This window comes from Blennius ocellaris, assembly GCF_963422515.1.
Source record: "Blennius ocellaris genome assembly, chromosome: 15".
Taxonomy (NCBI): domain Eukaryota; kingdom Metazoa; phylum Chordata; class Actinopteri; order Blenniiformes; family Blenniidae; genus Blennius; species Blennius ocellaris.
Window position 1 is genome coordinate 12427816 of NC_137664.1, and position 21397 is coordinate 12449212.

The window sequence follows — 21397 nt, forward strand, 5'->3', positions numbered from 1 at the left end:
CAGCTTTCAGTAGAATAGCTTCAATTTGTTCTTCCCAATGTATAAATGCTTCATCTTACAGCCAGATCAACTCTAAAAGCATGGTTGTTGATACTTTGGTCATTCAAATTTGCAATAAAAAAAAACATGACTTTGAAACATGTAAGACTTTTAATTCACCAGTGGATGAGACCAATACATTGGATGATCAGAAACTATGACCTGATGCACCAATATATACAGAGATTCAATTTATTTACAATTGTAAATGTTCCTTCAAATACATTGCAAAAGACAGTACAAATTATAGAAAGGCATTTTCCCAACACTTACAACATGAAGAAGCACATGTTTAAATTAGTTTAAAAAAAAATGCATGTAAGCTCAACAAAATGTCAGAATCAGCTCATATCAAATAGCTACCTTCTTTCTGTGTAGTACATTTGTGCATACAAACCAGGCCAAAAGTTGTTACATGAGAATAAAGCAACGAGGCAGATTAGACTATTGCCTGGACCAAAAAATTATAATTTGTTCTCTGTAGTTGTTCTGCTCATACTGAATATGGTGTTACAATGAGATCAATATTCAGCGATATTCAAAACACTTTCACATTCATATCATGAGACTTCTGGAAACATAGTTGAGTTAGAACAGTTGGTCTGGTGTAACGAGAAAGCCTGAACATTCACAAAGCCAATGCAGCTTTCTCTGCCTTTCACCTCAGAAACTTCTGCAGCTGGCTCTTCTGGACCCTGTGCAGAAAGTCCCATGACGCACGGCTGCTGTGCAGTCTTTAGTGTGTGACCATTGGGTATGTTGCTAATGGGTACAGCATCTAATTTTGATGTCCACTGGCAGTAGAGTTCACGATTGTCCTGGGATGTAGGCATATCGAGACTGGGATCCAGGACATAACTATTCACCACTGTGCCACATGAAGACCCCTCTTTACTGACACGGGATGAGGTCCGTATGACACTACAGCTCCCAGGACCTGTACCATCAGTACTCCCACCCCCAATCCTATGCTGTTTTCCCAGAATGTGCTGGTACAGGATTTTCCGAAAGGTCTGCCTGAACTCCCGAATGCGGTATGCATAGATGAAAGGGTTCACCACAGAGTTTGCATGGGAGAGGATAATGGCAATGTTCATCACCCAGATATGTGGCCGCTTGCAGTTCACACAAAGGTAGTTGATAGAATTAATGATGTGTACAGGGAGCCAACAGAAGGCAAACAAACCTACAATGATAGCCAGTGATTTTGCAGCATGCACTTCCTTCTGCAGGGTTGAGCGACATGAGCCTGAGGACAAGGTTTTCTCTCCAGGGGCAGGTGCGTGTGCAACTTTCACGCTCATAAGTCGGAGCTGCCTCCTCGCAGCACAGAAAATATGACTATAGATGCCCAGCATAGCCACCAGGGGCAACATCACACAGCCAAAGAAGTTGAAGTAGATCATGTAGTTCATGGTAACTACCCCCTCAAACAAGCAGTGGGTCTTGCCTTCTGGACAGTTTGGTAGGTTGTCGCTGCTCTCGGTGAAGGAGGAGTTCGAACCTGCGCGGCAGGAGCAAAGTGGAATTATTATCAGCTTGATTTCAGAATTTTAAACGTTAGTTCAAAAAGAGAATATTCTATAGAGCAACATTACAATGTGATTTTTGTAGGTAATAGGTATTTCTCCAATATACTTTAGCAGTGTCTTAAATGTACTTTTCCATAAAGTAATCATGAAGACAAAAATCTAAACAATTTCAAAACAAGCATTTTAGAGGAGGCTGACGTCTGAAAAAAATGGAGATAGTTAACGTCCTATAAAGTGGATACTCGTTTCTAAATTTGAAAATTAACATGACCCAAAACCACCTCTGCACAACTCTCTGGATATCATTGGAGATACACTCACCTTTGTGCCAGCCCATCAATGGTGTCAGGCCAATCATAACTGAGAGAACCCAACATAATGTGATGAAACCCTTTGCCCTCTGCCCCGTCACCAGACTGTTGTACCTGAAGGGTTAAACAGACCACAACAATACATTATGGGGTTGGGTGCTTTATCTAATCTGTTTGTGAGAGATCCCTAGGAGGCAAAGTCAATATTTGGCATTTGAAATGAGGAGAAGAGAGTTGTGAACTGAAGCATGAAGACATTTTTGATAAATGGAGAAAAAAGCAAAGTGTTTTTCCAATACGCTAACTGTGATCTACTCACCTACTTATGTGGTCCACATTTCTCATCACGTAGTTTGTTTTGTTTTGCCCATATTATGTTTCTCAAAAGTGAAATTAAATAGATTTTTTTAAAGACGCGTTGAAAGGATAAACATTTCTGAAGCAGTCGTTTGTCAGCCAGTGCACGCACACGCACACGCACACACACACACACACACGTGTACAAACAGTTATTTTTGTATTGTTGTTTTTCACAGCGTTAAATGATGACCAGGTCCACATAAGACAACATCTTGCTGTGTGTAAGCTGCACTATGACTGTGTAGAAAACTGCTGACACACTAACCTGATGACAACTCTGAATTTGTTACTCATGATTATGATTATAGAAAAAAAAAATGCAGATCCACAAGTATCATGTTCGGGTCTGGAATAGTTAAAATTGCAATCACCAACGGTAAATGTAGTCAAATTTGACATATTTTCAATATTGTACTTTAATTGCTGGGAATTGTATATATACTGTAAGCAAATACTCTCCTAATCGGGTCATTTCTGCTGATTTGGGAAATGTGTTTTAAAGTTGTTCTTTGGTCTCATCTTAGTGTCTGTTAAAACCATTAGGTTTTTAATGGTTGAATGCGTGTCTCATCATGTCGTTGAACCTCAGGGTTTTAGTATCTATGCCGTTCATCCATTCTGTCAGATGCTTTGTGTTGTGGTCATCTCTTTATCTTTCATCTTCATCTCTTTATCAAGTTTCACACTTGGTTATATCTTATTGTATTTTGACATTTGATTCCAGTCATGTTAAACTAATTTCTGCCCTGGAATCATTTCATTCCTTCCTGTCTGTTCATGTTGTGTCTCTTTTTTATCAGGTTTTTCCCATCTAATCAAATTCATGTTTCATGTTCTGAATTCTTGCTTTCTGTTTACTGATACTGGTGGCAGTCAAGGTCTTTTTCCGCCGTCTGTTCATCCGCCACTCCTGATTCCATGATTCTCATCACCTCCATGCCCTCTGCCATATTCATTCTGCGTGTATATGCAGTATGTTACTTATGTTCAATCCTTGCCACTCCAGCTCATTTTCTTCTCATGTGTAGTTTGCTTAATTTTCATATTGACTGTTAACTCCAGTGGTACACATGTTTAGCCCTTTCCTTGTACTATTACGAACCTAGCTTTCTTACTAAGAATAAACTCTGTGAACTCAGAACTGCTTCAGAGTAATGTACGTGAGTGTGACAGCTCAGTGAATGAACAATTTTGCAGAAAAACGAAAGGAGAACCCGCTTGAGTCACTTGTAAACATTTGCTCAGCAACACTGACTTGAATCAGGCCCTGCGCTTTTGACTGAGATCTTGTGAGGACAGGTTGGCAGCCTGCATGCTAAATAAAGCTTCCTAAAATTCTGATGAATTATTAGCTCGCCGGGCTCTGGTGCCAGGGTTGTGGCACCGGCGTGAGCACACAAACACTCACTGAAACTGTTACGCAACAGCTTATGCAAAATGCATCACCTGCTATGGCTTACATGATGACAAATCCTCGAATGGCAGGAGAAAAGAATGCAGCAAACAACAGTGGGGTTAGTTACACACGTGTAAACAAACCTCTACTGCAGACAGAGCTTGAGTTTCAAGCCATGAAGGTACTAATTTTTATGAAATGACAATTAAAAGGTGGAACAAATAATACACCAGCACCATTATAAGCAGTTCATGTCCAAAAATGAAGGAACATTTGTTTCCTGTATAAATTCACAGTATCTTCATCAGATTTTATGAAATGCTTTCTCAACATTAGACAATAAAGAAGCACAAATTACACTGATTGACAAAAAAGGTTTTCAAAGTGTGGAAGGATGAGTCTTCCTTATATAGCTCATTATTATTTTTTGCAAACGCATATTCTGGTGCTAGTTATTTGATGCTTTCAATCTAAAATATTTGGATAGTCTTCATAAAGAGTCTGTAAATGTCAAAACTGTTACTTATATTATTTATCTTGTCATTTTAATCAATCTCCATCACACTTGAATTAACTATGCCCTCAAAATGTTTTTTTCCCCCACTATTATTTCTGCTCAAAAATTAAAATCAAAACATCTTTGTGGAACAATGCACCCTGTGGACCTCCAAACCTCTCATCCTGCTAAATGCCCATTTAAGCTCTTTGCTGCCCCGCCCTTCACTTTAACAACCAACATTGAAAATAGATGGATTGATTTGACTAATTACCCATTAAAAACTATGCTTTGTCTCGTGTGTTTGTCATCCGTTTAGCACTCTGGTTGGCTTTCACCAATATCCTCTTTACTGGAAGACAAACACGTCAATCCCATAACCACTTTTTTCTGATAGCAAGATGAAAGATATAAAGCTTTAAGCAATGTACGTCTATATTGCATTAGAGGTGATACCCACTAATGCAATGTTGTCACTTAAAATTAAATGAACTGCATTTTGTTACCTCAACTGACTGAAACTAACTAAAAGGAACTAATCTATAATTGCTAACTTTCAAAATTTGACACAACGGCAGTTATTTATACAGTCACCGGGTTTAAATGGAAACATATGTCAAGAAATGACCTTGTTCTGTCTGACCTGAGTGGATTGTTGATCGCGATGTAGCGATCCACGGCGATAGCCAGCAGACTGAAGATGGAGCTCTGAGTTAGTATGAGGACGAAGCAAGCGATGAACAGGCAGCCGTAGAAGTTTGCACAAAACCCAAAGCTGAAAAACAAAACCGCCAAAGATTAAACAAAGCAGATGAAAGCTTAACAAATCAACATTATTCTGTGTCATACATTGCCTATTTGGTTATATAAACAAAGACATAGATAACAAAATTGAAGAAGTAATTATCATAATGAATATTTTCACAATTTTTTTGTGGATTCCCTAATTCAACTTTTATCAAACTCAGTCCAGAATACATTCTCATAGCAAATTACAAAAAACATAGATACCTAATAGTGATAGCAAAGGGAATTGCCAGCAGTCCGACAGCAATATCAGCGACAGCCAGTGACACCACAAAGAAGTTGGTGATGTTCTGCAGGTTGGAATTGACACAGACAGACCAGCAGACCAGGATGTTCCCAGCCACGGCCAGGCAAGCAATCACCACCTCCAGGACAACGTAGACCAGCTGGTAAACCTCCGGCATGGTTGTTTTTTTTTCCTCTTTTGGGCTTTCTTTGTGTTTTCATCCCACACACTCAGCTGCTTGACATGTTTCCAGGCAAAGTACCTGCCTGCCAAACCGCATGGTGCGATCTAAAATAAAAAAAATACAACTATTGTGATTTGTTTCACAGGAGGACAGCCAAGACAGGAAGTTCCCACCACAAGAGTGATGCCTGACTACACTTGTACCTGTTACTGTCATCACCACTATATCAGAGTGTTTCACTTCCTATTTGCCTGCTTTGTGTTCAGTTCAGTAAACTTTGTCGCGGACGGCGGTAGAATATTGAGGAAGGAGCATCTGGGACGTTTGCCCGATGGCTGCCAAACTCAGTGGTCTGGAGAGACAGAGAGAGAGAAAGAGAGAGAAAACAGAGTCTCAGTGGTTTTAGCCTGTATAAACAGATTGCAGGTGACCACTTGCATATACAACCAGGTCAGGAAAGCCATCTATCTCTGGAAGACAAGGGGCAGTTTGTTTACTTTGCAGGGCCAGCGCAGACAGCCCAACAATGGTCCTTTTAGTTCAGGAAAAAGTTTCCCAAAAGCCCTGCACACTAATCATTCCCGTCAGTGACATGCTTTCCTACAAAATCAATGATAATTGTGCAAAGTAAACCCTCCATAAATTTGACCACAATGGCACTATCGCTGGAACACTTAGTTGAATTTATCTCTGTTGTGGTTTTACAGGCTATTTTTCTGAATTCCTCTGTAATGTAAGTGGATGGGGAGATCATATATCACCCTAGATAAAGGTAAATTTCTGAAATGTAGGCCAGGTTACTGATTTTAGTGAGGTAAAATACCTCAGGGGAGTGGCACAAAGCAAACAGGCAGCAAGATACTACAGTATGGATGGTACATGATGTTTATTTTTACTCCAGCCGAATTGTTGAACTAGAACAAACGAGAAGTTGTTGTGGACATATACGTACAAGTTGATATCAGCGGAAGCGATGACGAGTGAATATGACCTCAATCCTGCCAAGGTCTTTAAACCATGTACGATTTTAGGTTAAGTTAAACAAGATTCAATGCATTACACACAAATCAATCAGTAATAAAGGGATATTCATTGACTTTTGTGTGTGTGCTTTACATCAGCGTAAAAGAGCTGACGGGAATCTCCAATCCAATCATATAAAGTGGTACAAATGCTCATCACTGACCCAGTTTTCATACATCACCTTTTTTTAAGCACACTTGTTCAAGAAATTTAATTTTAGATATACAATATTCATTAAAAATGATTAAACTTGCTTCATGTGCCTTGTGCCCCAACAAGTTCATGACATACTACATCATTAAGCGAGGAATCATATCTAACTATGGATTTCTCAGTAAATTCATTGTTTAGAGTGTTGTTAAATGTTTTGATGTGTTTGGGTTATCAAATTTGATTAGGACAGAGGTTTTTTTCTCTCTCTCTCAATGCATTTATTCATCAATCCATCTTCTTTGACACTTATGGTTTGCATGGCAGATAGAGTAAAGTAGATCCCAGCTTGCTATGTGCAGGGAATTCCCTGGAAAAGTCGCTCATCCATCACAGGACAAAAACAATCACACTGTCATCAAGACACACTCACATTCGCACCCTGAGGTAAATTACAGACAGCAATTATTCTGAAATTGGCCTCGGATCCTTATGAAAAAAGTGGTATAAAAGATGGATGGATGGATAGATGGATGCCATGGCTTTGAAGTAATCAGTGCTGCACAAATAAAACTGAATTGACCTAAATGGATTAATGTCAATAGAAAAATATTGTGAGAAACTACCAGCTTGTTGAAGTTACTCAGATTACAGCCTTCCACATATTTCAGAAAATTTCATTAATTTTCCCGTTAGCCAAGTATGCTGGCAATAATCCCTATTTGCAAAACACTGGACCAAAGTCCTCCAGTACTGTGTCATTGAAACTTTCTCAAAGGGATTTGAAAACACGACTTATCTGGTAAGTTTGTAAAACTCCAGCTGGAAGCCACATCCAGCTGGAAAACAGGTTGTGTCGGACTTGTACGGTGGCCCTGAAGTGCAAACCACAACAACAAATCACTAAACACAACACAAATGAAAAAACACAACTGCAAATTGAAAAACACAACTGCAAATCAAAAAACACAACACAAATTAAAAAACACAACTGCAAATTAAAAAACACAACGCAAATGAAAAAACACAACTGCAAATGAAAAAACACAACACAAATGAAAAAACACAACTGCAAATCAAAAAACACAACTGCAAATCAAAAAACACAACACAAATGAAAAAACACAACACAAATGAAAAAACACAACTGCAAATGAAAAAACACAACACAAATGAAAAAACACAACTGCAAATCAAAAAACACAACACAAATGAAAAAACACAACTGCAAATGAAAAAACACAACACAAGTGAAAAAACACAACACATTAACTTAAACGGAAAAGGTAGGAACCAGTTGGCAGAAAGAGATATCGCAGAGTTGGTGGAGGAGTCACCAAACTTTTGCCACAGCTGCTGCAAAAGTTTGGTGACTCCTCCACCAACTCTTTCCCGCAGCTTGGACAAAACATTGTTCCTTGGTATTTTCTCCTCTCAAATCCAAACGCGCCACGGGTGAAATGACTTCCGGTTCATAAAGCGGCAGGGTCCCGTCGTCCAAACAGCGAGATCTCTTTCTGCCAACTGGTTCCTACCTTTTCCGTTTAAGTTAATGTGTTGTGTTTTTTCACTTGTGTTGTGTTTTTTCATTTGCAGTTGTGTTTTTTCATTTGTGTTGTGTTTTTTGATTTGCAGTTGTGTTTTTTCATTTGTGTTGTGTTTTTTGATTTGCAGTTGTGTTTTTCACTTGTGTTGTGTTTTTTGATTTGCAGTTGTGTTTTTTCATTTGTGTTGTGTTTTTGTATTTGCAGTTGTGTTTTTTCATTTGTGTTGTGTTTTTTGATTTGCAGTTGTGTTTTTTCATTTGTGTTGTGCTTTTTGATTTGCAGTTGTGTTTTTCAATTTGTTGTTGTGTTTTTCAATTTGCAGTTGTGTTTTTTCATTTGTGTTGTGTTTTTCAATTTGCAGTTGTGTTTTTCAATTTGTTGTTGTGTTTAGTGATTTGTTGTTGTGGTTTGCACTTCAGGGCCACCGTAGGGACTTGGGAGTGAAAAACGTCTTCAAATTGAACTTCTTCATTACATGATGAGCTTTCCTAACCCTCCTCATATCACCACGCCTATATGCCCATATACCACGTGGCTACTGGCTGCAGCTGCTCTGAAGGAAGTGATAAGGAGAGGCACATCCTGCTGGAGAGGATCTGTCACTGCCCTGTCAATCAATGTCCAGGATCTGCTCCACCAAAGTCAAAGGAAAACAATAAAAAGAAAGAGAGCATAGTGAATGAAAAGCTTTCTATTACTTTTGGCACGGGCACTGTGTGTCTAGCTAATGAGGCAGGTCCTGCCATTAAATGTGGAACTCCTGATAGTTTGCGCAAAGACAATCACAGCTTGACGTGTGTTTAATGGGAATTGACTTGAGCTCTGAGCCAGTGGTATTATTTACCACACCACGCTTCTAAATAAATATAAGATCCTGAAAGCTTGTTTGTGAAATATTACTGAACAACTGTTTTGGAAAAGTCAACTTAAGTTACAATACAATAAAGTCCGTATTTGCTTCATCCAGTAAAACAAAAAGTCGACATTCGTATAAAACTCATAGTAGTTAAATAGCCCCCAAATTACATAATTTTGAAGGAGTTTGTTTAATTTAACTAAGAAATGAATGTGTTTAAAACAGATCCACAGTAACAAAAACTTTTAAATAATTCTGTGTATTCTTACCTTTTTTTTCATGTGAGAGTAAAAACGTCCTTCCCATATAGTCCACGTGCTTCCATGATCACTCTGAATTAAAAGCGAATGAAACAAAAACACAGTAAGGTGAGCATCTGATTAAAAAAGTAATACCAAAGCAAACGAGGTGTAAAGCTTTCCGAGTGAGGAGCGCCGCTCGTGGTGATCGCGGCAGTTAGGATGTGCGCACAGCGCACGCAGCGCTCAGCGCAGCAGGAAGCAGCGCGGCCGCAGAGCAGAGGAGGGTCTCCAGTGTGTGCGTGCGTGTGTGCGTGTGCGTGTGCGTGAACACGTATTTCCGTGTGTTACGCATGGTGCTTGTTTTATACGTCTGTTAATACCGTCACTTTGTCGGACCATTAACTTCAGGGTCGAGGGAATCAACATGGTTGAGGGAAGTGTATGTTTGGGTGTAGGGTTATTTTCAGGGCTGTGCATAGGCATGTTGAAGGTCAGGTGGTCAGGTCTTTACACCAGAAACAACAAACATACAGGAGAATGTCAAAATGTATCACAGAAAATTAACTAAAAAGTTACATTTAAAACCCAAGACTGCACATTTAAACATTAACTAAACAAATAAGGGGCAGTTTGCATGCTCTCCTTGTGTAAATGTGGCTTTCTGCTTGGTACTCATGATCTCTTCCCAGAGTTAAAAAAAAACATGCACGTGACCTTGGTGACCTTAAACTGGCGGGAATGTGTGGCTGTCGGTCTCTGTGCAATTGCCCTGTGGTGGTGCAGGTGTGGGCTGTAGTGGTTAGCGCTCTCGCCTCACAGCGAGAAGTTCATGGGTTCAAGTCTCTGTGAGGAGTTTACATGTTCTCTAGGTACTCTGGCTTCCTCCCACAGTCCCCCCCTCCAAAAAAAAAAGTCAATTGGTGACACTAAATTACCCCTTGGTGGGAATTATTTGTCTGTCTGTGTTTGCCCTGTGACAGACTGACGACCTGTCCAGAGTGTACCTGGAGTAGGCTGGACTCGGCTCCAGAGCCCTTTGACCCTGACTTGGGTAAGCGGGATAGAAGATGGATGGGGGTACCCTCTCCACACCAATGGGGCTTGATGCTGCAGTGCCATGCAGTTCTGTAATGAACAAAGAAGATGGATGGACAACAAAAAAAGACAGAAAAAGGAGAGTGGAGAGATCAAGGAAGCAACCATTATGAACACTTCATAATGGAACCCCGAACAAACAGAGTGCTGATATACATATGCAGTATATTGACCAGCAATGACAGACACACCAAAGCAGCTTGCAGCTGCATGAGCTTTAGTTTTTATGCTGGCTACGTGGAACTCATCAACTGGCATCTCTTTATCATAATTTTCTCTCAAACTGCTTTCAGATATCCATGATGACACAATTTATCCTCAATAACTTACACTGGTATTTGAATGAGTGAGGGTTTTTATTTTTCAGCAGCGTATTTATATCCCACCCACAAGCAGCACACTCTACTGTTTCCCTTTATTTTGTTCACTGCATGCTCATGTATTTGTTAAATGCAAATTATTCAGCACAAAAATCAACCCACCAACAATCTCTTCTACATTTACCAGCCATAATGAGTCTATTTTTATCTGACCACCTTAAAGATTGTCATCTAATGATGAAATCTGGTGATGTTTGTATGACAAATTACCTGCACAAGTTTTGACTCTCCTTATTTATTTGGTGTAATTTGCATGAAAACCTGTAATTTTAATAAAGTTGATTAAAAAAAATGTCTTTCAAGCTATACAGTGTAAATGAAAAAAATAAAAGGTAAGCTACATACCCAAAATATGAAATAAGAAAAGTAGTAAAAATGGACACACTAAACTGGAAATATATTTTCATGACACTAACTTGGCAGGAACTTGAGCTCCGTTGCTTGATCTGTGTCAAAGCAATGCTAAGAAAGTTAATATATATAGATGCAATGACCTCTGTGGGAAAGCTCAGAGCACATTCGAGAATTAAACATTCAAATCTAATTAACTGTTAACATGGAAAACAATATTAACAACTTGATCAATAAGAGTTGAGTTAATATACATAAGAACTGGTTGAATATATATCATTACTTACTGACTGGAAGGACAACTATGGTGAGCTGACTGCATTAATACTCTCAATATTGTTTGTGTAGAGCACAAAGTCATTTAATGATTGTAAACTGGAAGTGTTTAAAGATTTTGATGAAAAATGATAATATGCCATTTACACAAGATCTGGTTAGAATGGCAGGTTGATGGAGTTGCATTATACATCACTGTATTTGTTTTAAAGCCAAAGCACCATGGGCTGGTGCCACTTTATCATTTTATGATAGCTATTCCTGGCCACAACACAGATTTGTTAGCTCTAATAAACAGTGCTTTAAAAACAAGCTTGCTTGATGTTCTCCAATTATCCATGTTCTGCTTTTTCATCTTCCTCTGTTGGATTTTTGTAGTAATCTATAAAGAAAAGGCCAAAGCAACACAACCAATCCGATTGATCCCATTTTCATTGAGTCTCTTATGACATGTAAAAGAGGCGATTCATGACAAGGAAATTGTAATTTAAGGGGAGTAGTTATATTTTATCCATCTTCTACATTACAGTTGCATGCAGCTGAAGCTATTTTACACAAGTAATGCAAATCTATTGTCAAATACATGTAATGATGGGACAAGTTACAGCTATGGCTGATGATGTACGGAAGATTAGTCACTACAGGTATGAGTAAACATCTTATCAAACACAAGCTGGACAAAACTTCAATTTCATTTTTGTGATTTCCTGATTTAAAAGCCATTTCAGTCTAAAAGTCTTCAAGCTGAAATTGTTGCTCAATTGTTGGCTCACAAAACAATCACTAGTTTTTTAGTATCCGAGTAGCAGGAGACTCTTCTTCTCCAGACTTCACTGCAGCAGATGGGCATAAAAATAAGGAACTCGATTTGCCATTTACTAAAATGTATAAATTAAACAAAAACCAAAACCAAAACACCAAACACGTTCACTGCTGATGCCGCTCAGCACCAGCCAGCTCTCCTGCCTCGTGCTCTTCTGCCGAGTGATTTGTGTGATCTGTGAATATTGTATAAGCAAATGCTTTTCAAGGTGAAAATGATCAAAGAATGACAATTTAATAATATTGATTTAGATATTTATAGATAGTCCTTTATATTCAATTAGTACATATAATTTATATATATTCTTGTGGTCGTCTATAAAAACCTACTGCATTCACAAACAAAAAAACGATTTTCTTAATTGATGCGGATTTTCAAAATTGTTTGGAATGTTTATTGGGACGTTTCTGGATTTAATGTTGATTTAAATACTGGGTCTTTGCACAATTTTAAGTGACATCCCTCATTAAAAAAGGTATTGCAAGTTAATATATACAAAAAATGGTGCACTCCACTTCAACTTTTAACCCTCTCGTGATGAGGATGAAATGTTTGTGTTCTTCACAATAATTAATGTCACCGGTTAATTTCCTACAATAGAACTTTTTCTCTCGATATGCACGCCCTGCTGAGAGGTTTGTCTTATTAGAAAATTTGCATTACAGAGCTTCCTGTATGTCCTGAGTGGTCGCCTGCAAAATACACACAAGAGACTGAGGTGACATAAAGAGTGTTTGAATCTGGATCAAGTAAGAGGGAAAGACACAAAAACAGAAGGAGGCCTCGTAACTTACCTTTGCTTTGGTCTCAGTTTGGCAACAGGCCGCCCTGTTCTGATGTCAAAAGGAGGCGACACCAGTGCATGTAGATACAGGAGATTTTATTTAACATTTTTGTGTACAAACATCGGCTGCAAATGCCTTCCAAACATGTTTGCCCTCAGAATACAGTTTTCCTTTTTACAGTTCTACAAGCAGAACATTGAATATTCAACAGGAACAAGGGTCAAAAATCGAGGAATAAAAAGACAGAGTGTTTGTAAGTTGGTCAGCGAGTTTCATCCCCAGCTATACATTTTGTTATCTGCTGATCAGAACAAAACCAGAACATTTCCCGAAAAAGCGCAACTAAATGGGAGCAAGGTGTCAGAGAAGGGGAAGCAGAGGGTCAATTGTAAAGTTTTGTCTGGAGATGTGGTGATAGATACCAGAATCAAGTACAGTGAATGCTAGAAATCTGCAACTGTTGACCATGTTTTCGATCTTCTCCAGAGAAGAATGACTCCTTTTTTTTTCTTCTTGTCAGAGGGGCTGGGATTGATATTATGAAGGGAAATGTATTATGCAGGGTACATGCAGTTACAGTGACAATCAACGAGACCAAAACAATGCAGATTTAGAGTAATATAAGACTCTTTTCTCCTCTACCACATACTGACAGCTCAGATTTCCAAAGAGACAAGAGGTGTACCAGCTTAATTCTTAACGATCATACGTCAGTGGATGCCACAATAAATAATGAAAGGGAAACCAAATTATGTATTCTCTAGTATAATACATATTATACAACCTTTGTGGAAAAGTTTGTGTTGTGCAAACTCACTGAATCTACCATTTAAATTGACAAGAACCTGCACCGGCTATTCAGTTATCTAGATCAGATAAACAATCACAGTGGCCAGTCTGTTGAAGGACATAAACAGCTAGAGACGAGCTGAAGATGCAGGAATCAAGGATTTGAATTGTCTTTACAGCTCTACATAGTGGTTGTGTTTCCAGGACAAAATTGAGACAACTTGTTGCAACTTGAATAGAATGAAAACAACAAAGGATAAACAAACCACAATGTAAGATTTTCCCAAATAATGCACACAATATAAAGACCCTTTTCTCACATGAATTTAGCTTGTGATGACATATTATCATAAATAAATAAATCCAGCAGACCACCTTATACCAAACTCAGAGAGAGTATAAATAAATAAAAAACAAAAGGCCTTAGAGGGGAAGGAATTTTAACAAAGTAATGGCAAATAGTAAAGAAGATGGCAACGGACAGGCATGTACAGTGTGAGCTAAGACCATGCTTAAGTTTAAGGTCCTGTCTTAGTCGAGAGGAGATAAAAAGGTGTGTGGCTGTCCTCAGCAAAGGCAACAGGAGAACGAAAAAAGTCTCCACAGTACCAACAGGCGCTAAAAAAAAAAAAAAAAAAAAAGCATAAGTGTCGAGGCACAACAGGATAGATCAGTGTAGGCAAACGGGACTTGTAACCCAGATGTATCAGTAAACAAATGAATTCTTCATCTGTTCAACAAATTCAGATTCAGAGGATGAAACAATGTGAACATGCTAGATCAAAATAGAAAATTAAAATGACTGTTTGGAGAAAATAATCATGAGGCTAACACCAATATTGTGTTTGATTTCAGACAATTAAAAAAAAAAATATTTGAAGCATGGCAAGGACAAAGTCTATGTGAATATAGCAGTTCGATTGCTGATATGTATTCAAAAGTAAACTCATTTTGAAACGCTATTTTGTAATGAATTCATGTATGCCTTTAAACACGATTGTAACGACGGACACAAACACACACAAGCCCTTTAAAGGTCAGATAAAGTGATGCCATGCTTTAAAATCATGCCCATCTTGTAATGTGAACTGGATTGTGATATTCTGAATATAAACCCAACGTGACCCACAAGCTGTTTGGTGTATCTGCTTCAATTGGCCAACATGGCCGCCATTCAGAGGATGCTGCAGGTTTCACTTTCAAAGGTGTTGCCCTCACATTCAACCAAAGTTTAAGGAATGTGTAAATAGCATGACATTTTACTGGTCAAGTGATAAATATTGCAAACTAAGTAATATTGTGAAGTGACATATTTCATGGCTATAATCAGTGTCTCCTGACTTTTCACCTCACGGGACTTTAGTCTCACACACTTTGTTCTTGAGTGGGTGAGAGAAATCAACATGTGGACATAAAGCGTTTTGATATTCTAACATGACAATTTGAAGGGATTTGGTTCGTGTCTTTTACAACTTTCTGTAGAAATGTAACACATATCGAGTAATTCACCTCCGACTTTACTTGTATATGCACCGAATATATAAAAATTTTAATAGGTACTGCACCAGACTGCACAAAGGTGCAAGGTTCAGAAACGTAGCATGAAAGAACAAACTGCATCCTCAGGCTCCCAGCTTTCACCTCATGCAGGATATTTCAATGTGGCGACGACTGCTGACATTGTATCACCATCGAAAGAACTCCTGTTTCTCCCGTAGTAAACAGCGTGGATCGCTGGTGGGCCAAAAGAGACTCTTAAGAACTATCAAGATCCCGAAATCCAGATCTGTGATCACACATTTGTAAACAAGACAGCAATAAGTTGATGAGAGGGAAAATAATACAACATGCCTGCATGTTAAATCAATGGTACAGAAATTAAAATGAGAAATATGTCATTTGAGTATCGCGACAATATATTAAAAGCTTGTCTTGAACTTGGAAATGAAATTTCAGATGAAGCAAATTGGGGCATTTTGTTGAAGTAAACAAATCCAAACCGACAGAGACGTTTTCACTGGACATAGACACTGAGTGCACAGGTCACTTCAACCTGTGCACAGTAGTTCTGACATTGCTTGAGTGCACCTTTGCAGCCACAGATTAAATAGTACAAAAAGAAGACAATATCATATGGGTGTGTGTGTGTGTGTGTGTGTGTGTGTGTGTGTGTGTGTGTGTGTGTGTGTGTGTGTGTGTGTGTGTGTGTGTGTGTGTGTGCTGTATCATGACATTGCATAATGTCTACACTAGACAGGAGATGGTCTCCGGGTGTGAGACGTTAAAGAGCTTGTGCCTTTTCCACAGCAGCAAATGATAGTGTGTGTATGTGTGTGTGCCTGTTATCTTCATAATAATATTAATATCTAAATGAGTAATTGATGAGCTGGACAGAACAGCTGAGTAGCTTCTATTAGAACAAGGCTAAATCTTGCTTATTTAGAGCAAGACTTTAGGTCAAGGCTACAACCTACCACTTTCTTAAACAGAAAAAAAAAAAAAAGTTCACATCAGAAAAAACTAACTTTTTTTCCGCCAGAGTCTCTCAAAATAAATTATAATAACAGCAACAATCATTATATTGTTAACCAAAAAGAACAATAAAATTATGTACATGTACAGTATAAGTAAATACAACCGCTTCCGTTTTTCCTAAAGACAAACAAACAAACAAAATTTGGCAAGATGTTACAATAAGGACATTTTGTCAGCAAAGATATGAACACAGACAACTCCTATGTTAGAAAATATATTGCTTCCTGGGTATTTAAGCTGAAGACTACCTTAAGACACAAACAACAAATAGAGAAATTTGACTTTTATGGTCACAAAAACTGCAGGCAGCCGGACTGCAGCGTATTACTAAAACCACTGGCTTTTCCCTCCATCACACTTCTTCAGTCCGTAGGGTTTGATTCTAACTGGGGTTGTTTACCTTGTAAACACTATTACATACAGGTGATGGCTTTCTGTGCTGTCTGTGACATTGATAAAAAAACAAAAAACAAACTCTAAGCCAAACACCAACAATATCTGCTTATTGTGTGAAAGAATGCACCAAGATGACGTAAGACACGCTTCCTCGATGTGATGCGGAGCAATGTTTGAAATGCAAAGCACAGATTTTTGAAGGAGGTTTGATGTGATGATTGTCCGAAATAAACATGAGTAGAGAGAAAAATTCTGATGTGTTGCCAAAGTCCAAGAATCAAGTGTTTTGTCCTTTGATGTTTTGATTTCGGATCCATTTAACTTCTTGATTTCGAAATTAAGACCAACAAACAGCAAGGTGGGAAACTGTAGACAGCCGACGTCCACATAAAATCATGGGCTGTATGAGCAATAGTGGGAACTATCAGGGAAGAAGGGATATGAATGGCATGGATCGAGCATCCTCAGAGCTTCAGAGAGCAAGTGGCGCCCTCTTGTGTTCAAGCACAGCAGGCATCGCAAGAGACAATCCTTCCCAGCTGCAGGAGCTGAACTGTGTCCAGTCAATTGGAAAATGTCCTACAACAGGCTCACTTTGAGCCAATGTCTGTCTGTTCTTCCACACCTTTATGGTCAAAGCCTCAGGCAGCCAGAGAGAGAGAGAAAGAGAGAGTCAGTGTTCACTTTATACTTCAGTGGAGAAGAGGATGCTCTGTCGTTTACTATCTGGGGTGGGGATCGTCTCCAGCTGCAGGAAATAAAGCAACACCTGGACCTGGGAGAACGTAGAGAAAAGAACAGAGAAAAATTTTTTTTTTCAAAGAAAGGTTAATTCTTCAAAATTACACCTGTCTCAGTGACTTGCCAGATGGTCCAGTCAGAGCAAGGCTCACCTGTGCCATGACTTCCAGGGACCAGCTGTCCCCCATGCTGATGGGCTGCGTGGGGTTCGCAGGAATCTTGCTGTCCTTTTCAGCAGGCCTGAGCAAAGTCGGGCCAAACACGGTTGCCAGATTATGCAGAGACATCTTGTTGATGCATTCCTTCTCTGCCACCCTGGGGAGAGCGAAGCAGGCATATAACTATTAGCAGGACATGCAACGAGCGTGTGATCTCCGTGTTCTTTGTGCACATATTAAGAGATGTGTTAGGAATCTTGATTAAATGAACCTAAAAATTGTTGCACAAAAAATATCTGCCCCACTGAGATAAATCCTGCCTGGTTTATTATCTACAAAATATACAGGAAAAAGTATATTAAAAGAAAAAGTTTTTTTTGGATAGTACAGTATGTGGTAGATTTTATTGAAATTAGTCTATTCCTGCATATCAAATTGCTCCTCGAGGGATAATAAAATTCACCTTTAATCTTGAACGAAAATCTTTTGCCATTATTAGAGATGCACTTCATGATTTTCAGGCTTTGAAAATGTTAAAATGATAAGGGTTGTATTATTTGCAGTGTTGCATTAGAAACTGTACTTGTCTCTGGACATTTCACAAAAACCTTTCATACACTTTGTTCCAACAACTTTTGATGAGATTATAATGAATTTCAGTAACAAATTGGTAAGTATTAGGCTGCAAGAATTATTTTAACACAAATTGACAATGTAATTCACAGGCCTTTTACCGTAATAATAAAAATGGAATCCCAGAACGACGTTTCACAAGCTCATCTGCTGCTTTTAAATAGATTCATTTGCATTGTTAGCTTGTTCATGTAATGTAAAATTGCCATGGCAACTAAAAGACATTTGGCTTCAGCGGCTGAATGACGCTGCACGAGTGCCTTATAATACAATAGAGGAAAACTGAACCCTCCATGTGAATGCTAGAACAGTAATGTGCCTGACACACTGAAGTGACACTAAGGGTCTTGTGTCTATGAGTGTCTACCACAAAGCCACATTTTAATCTAAAATCAAATGCATGTTTTATGTCATTTTACCTCTTCAAGTGATCCAAAAGGAAAAGGAACGTGACCAGGTTGGGTTCAGGCAGCGACAGCAGCAGGTTCAGCATACAGCTCTCTTTGGCAACGCTGTCAGAAAGAGCTTAAAGAAGCAGAAGAAGACACCGATTACAAATCGCTCTCTTCACAGAGCTCTGAGACAAAGTTCATCTGAGCCGTTTTAATGCTGAGAAAGACAAAAAGAGATGAACAAAAAAGAAATGTAGTGATCACAGCTGCTCAACCTTGCACCGAGGTGGTCTATCAACAGTACGATTCAAATCCAGTACGCCTATTTGTCACCAGGCCACCACTAACGTTACAACTATGGTGAGTGACATCTCAATTTCTTAGAAGCTCCAAGCCCTGCGTTGGTAATATCAAGCGTCTTACTGATGCCTCCTGCGAAATTAGGGTAGAGCTCGTCGGTGAACAGCGGCTCCGGCAGCTCCCTGAAGTACAACTTCAAGGTCCCGGCGATGGCGTTGACGTCCATCTCGCTCATCATCACTGACACATCTTTGTTGTCTGCAGGAGAGAGAGAGAGACATGAACAACGTGAAGGAGAGCAGTCGGCTGGCGAGATGAGGAAATACCTTCAGCTGTCGGTAAGAACTGACAGAAGTGTCAGTTTCTCATGAGAAATAAAACCACATGCACCTTTCACACATGATCAAACATTCATTATTGGCTATCACATGATATAACATTGCAATTAGAGTCAATTAATTTGTTTGGTAGTCTGGTTAATCTTTTCACAGGAGGGAGATCTTCATCACAAACTCAGAACAATGTGAGCTTACAGAGCAAAAAGGAATTCCTTGTGGTGATGAACAATAAAGCCTCTTTGGGTTTTTTTTGTTTGTTTTTTAAGATGAATGACAGGTCAACAGTCATATATTGAGCTATCAGTATCTTTTGGTCTATGAAGGCTTGAGTAGCTTTTAACAGAAATTCAACCTGAAATTCCAATCCTGTTGGAGCAGGCAGGATTTGGCATGGTATAGTTCTCATAAATATAACTTCTGGACTACTTGTGATATTATGAAAAAAATAAAATAAAATAGAAAAAAAAAAAACAGAAACCAGAAAACCCAGAAGTAAGAGTTTTTAATTTAAAAACACTCATAACCTGATCGAAGCACATATCACACTCACTTGTATCAAAGGCCGTCTTCAGGGCCTGAATGTCAGTGGCCACTCCTGATACTCGGTAGATGCCCACCTCCTCCATACCCCTCCTTTCAATCTCCTCCAGGCACTGCCGGACAATGTAGGGCACCTTGGAGCGCTCTCGTCTGGAAGAAAACAAAATGCGTCAATGAGGACAAACAGTCTCATTCTTAGGAAAACTACATTAAAGGCAAAACTGCAAAATAAAATGATGAGATAGAAATGTCTTTCTTTACTGTGATTAAAAACATGAAATAAGCAGCAACTGCATGGGCAGATAATCCCCTGTGCCCCATTTAAATGTTTTATCCACAATGCAGACTCATTATTTCTGCTAAGTCTCATAAACGCATTTGCTTTCTTGAATTCTCATCAATGTGTCCCACGATCTCCACAACGGCTGAAAGTTTATTCTCTCTCAGTTGCCTCCAAGGAATTTAATTCACAAAGTTCTCACAAAAAACAAATACATATGCATGACGCCCTGTGGGCCAGTTTAAATGGTGTTTTACCAATAAAATTACTCTAGATGGCAATGTAATCCAACTACTTCTCTCCAGGGAACCTGAAATACTGGTCATGACTTGATACACAGTTCTGTGCTTGATATGAGCATACAAAAGTACAGCAGAAGTACTTCAGGTATAGACATTGAGAGACGACTGAAACACATGGCAGGTTATTGGAAATATAGATAAATAATTGTGCGAAAGGGTAATCCGTAGTTCAAATAAGTTTTCTAGGCAACTACGGGGAGTTTTTTCCCCCCCCTATATTTTCGTTAGTCACAGGAAAGTAAAATTCAGGCATAACTTTATACACATAGTATAGGAAAGTGAGTAAATATGTCAAAAACTTCAACCGTGCATGAAAAGAAAAAGAAGGCTAAAAATGGAGCACCGAGGAATGTTACAGAACTCAAAAAGAACCAGAATCGGGGTGGTTTTTAGTAATTTACATATGCTTTTCACTCAAGTGTCTACTCACTTTGTGACTGTGGAGATCTTTACTCCAAATACTCCCATGGGTTTCCGCGAGGGCATCCTTTTCAGGCTGAACTCTCTGCTGGTGAACTTCATGGACAGCTTGACCTCGATCTGACAGGAAAGAAGAGCTTCCAGTTAAATTCAGGTTTACACAGCAAAAAGACACATCACAAGCCTGAAATCCATCTGTGATATGTTTCCATGAACCTGAGGAAATCCTGTCATTTTTAAACCAGAGCCTGCAAAAATGTTCAGAATATCCCTCAACGTGTGTCACAACAGAAATGTTAATGAATTAGAATAAGTCAGATGCCAGTATTGGGACACAAGGAGAGGTTTGATAGATCAGCGTGGAACAAGAAAGTTTGAATAAATAAACACGGAAGTATAATATAGAATGTTTAGTGAGACTGAAGCAATGCACTCACCCCATTCATGGGAATGACTGTTCTCTGCCAGTCTTTGCCTTGGAGATTCTGAGGGTCAAGCTGAGTCGAGAAAAGAAAATAGATATATTAAAAAAAACAACAAAAAAAACATAGCAATGCTTACTTTACACTGACAAAAATATTTTGATGAAAATCCTCCTCTGCACCAGCTGGGGGAAGAAAAAAATTATGAAACTAAGCTCATCTAATCCTTATTATTGTATTTCCACATTTCAAATCGACTACTATAAACAACA

At 38.9% G+C, this 21397-nt stretch overlaps 2 protein-coding genes across 2 annotated transcripts in view; both read right to left on the minus strand.

Moving 5' to 3' along the window:
* Nucleotides 1–390: 390 nt before the first annotated feature.
* Nucleotides 391–5684, minus strand: adora2ab (adenosine A2a receptor b). The gene is made up of 5 exons (XM_080510378.1): nt 5555–5684; nt 5146–5455; nt 4778–4909; nt 1893–1996; nt 391–1543 (listed from the first exon to the last, which is right to left on the minus strand). The coding sequence occupies exons 2-5, from the start codon at nt 5343–5345 to the stop codon at nt 600–602; spliced, it is 1380 nt and encodes a 459-aa protein (XP_080366504.1). The 5' UTR covers nt 5346–5455; nt 5555–5684; the 3' UTR covers nt 391–599.
* Nucleotides 5685–17263: 11579 nt separating this feature from the next.
* bcr (BCR activator of RhoGEF and GTPase) overlaps nt 17264–21397 on the minus strand; it is a gene marked incomplete at its 5' end in the record, with an annotated part of 90749 nt that continues 86615 nt past the window's right edge. Inside the window, 7 exons of the mRNA XM_080510342.1 lie at nt 17264–17374; nt 17493–17655; nt 18551–18656; nt 18947–19081; nt 19712–19851; nt 20714–20823; nt 21141–21200. Coding sequence (XP_080366468.1) covers nt 17285–17374; nt 17493–17655; nt 18551–18656; nt 18947–19081; nt 19712–19851; nt 20714–20823; nt 21141–21200 — 804 coding nt within the window. The 3' untranslated portion in view covers nt 17264–17284. The remainder of the gene's footprint in view (nt 17375–17492; nt 17656–18550; nt 18657–18946; nt 19082–19711; nt 19852–20713; nt 20824–21140; nt 21201–21397) is intronic.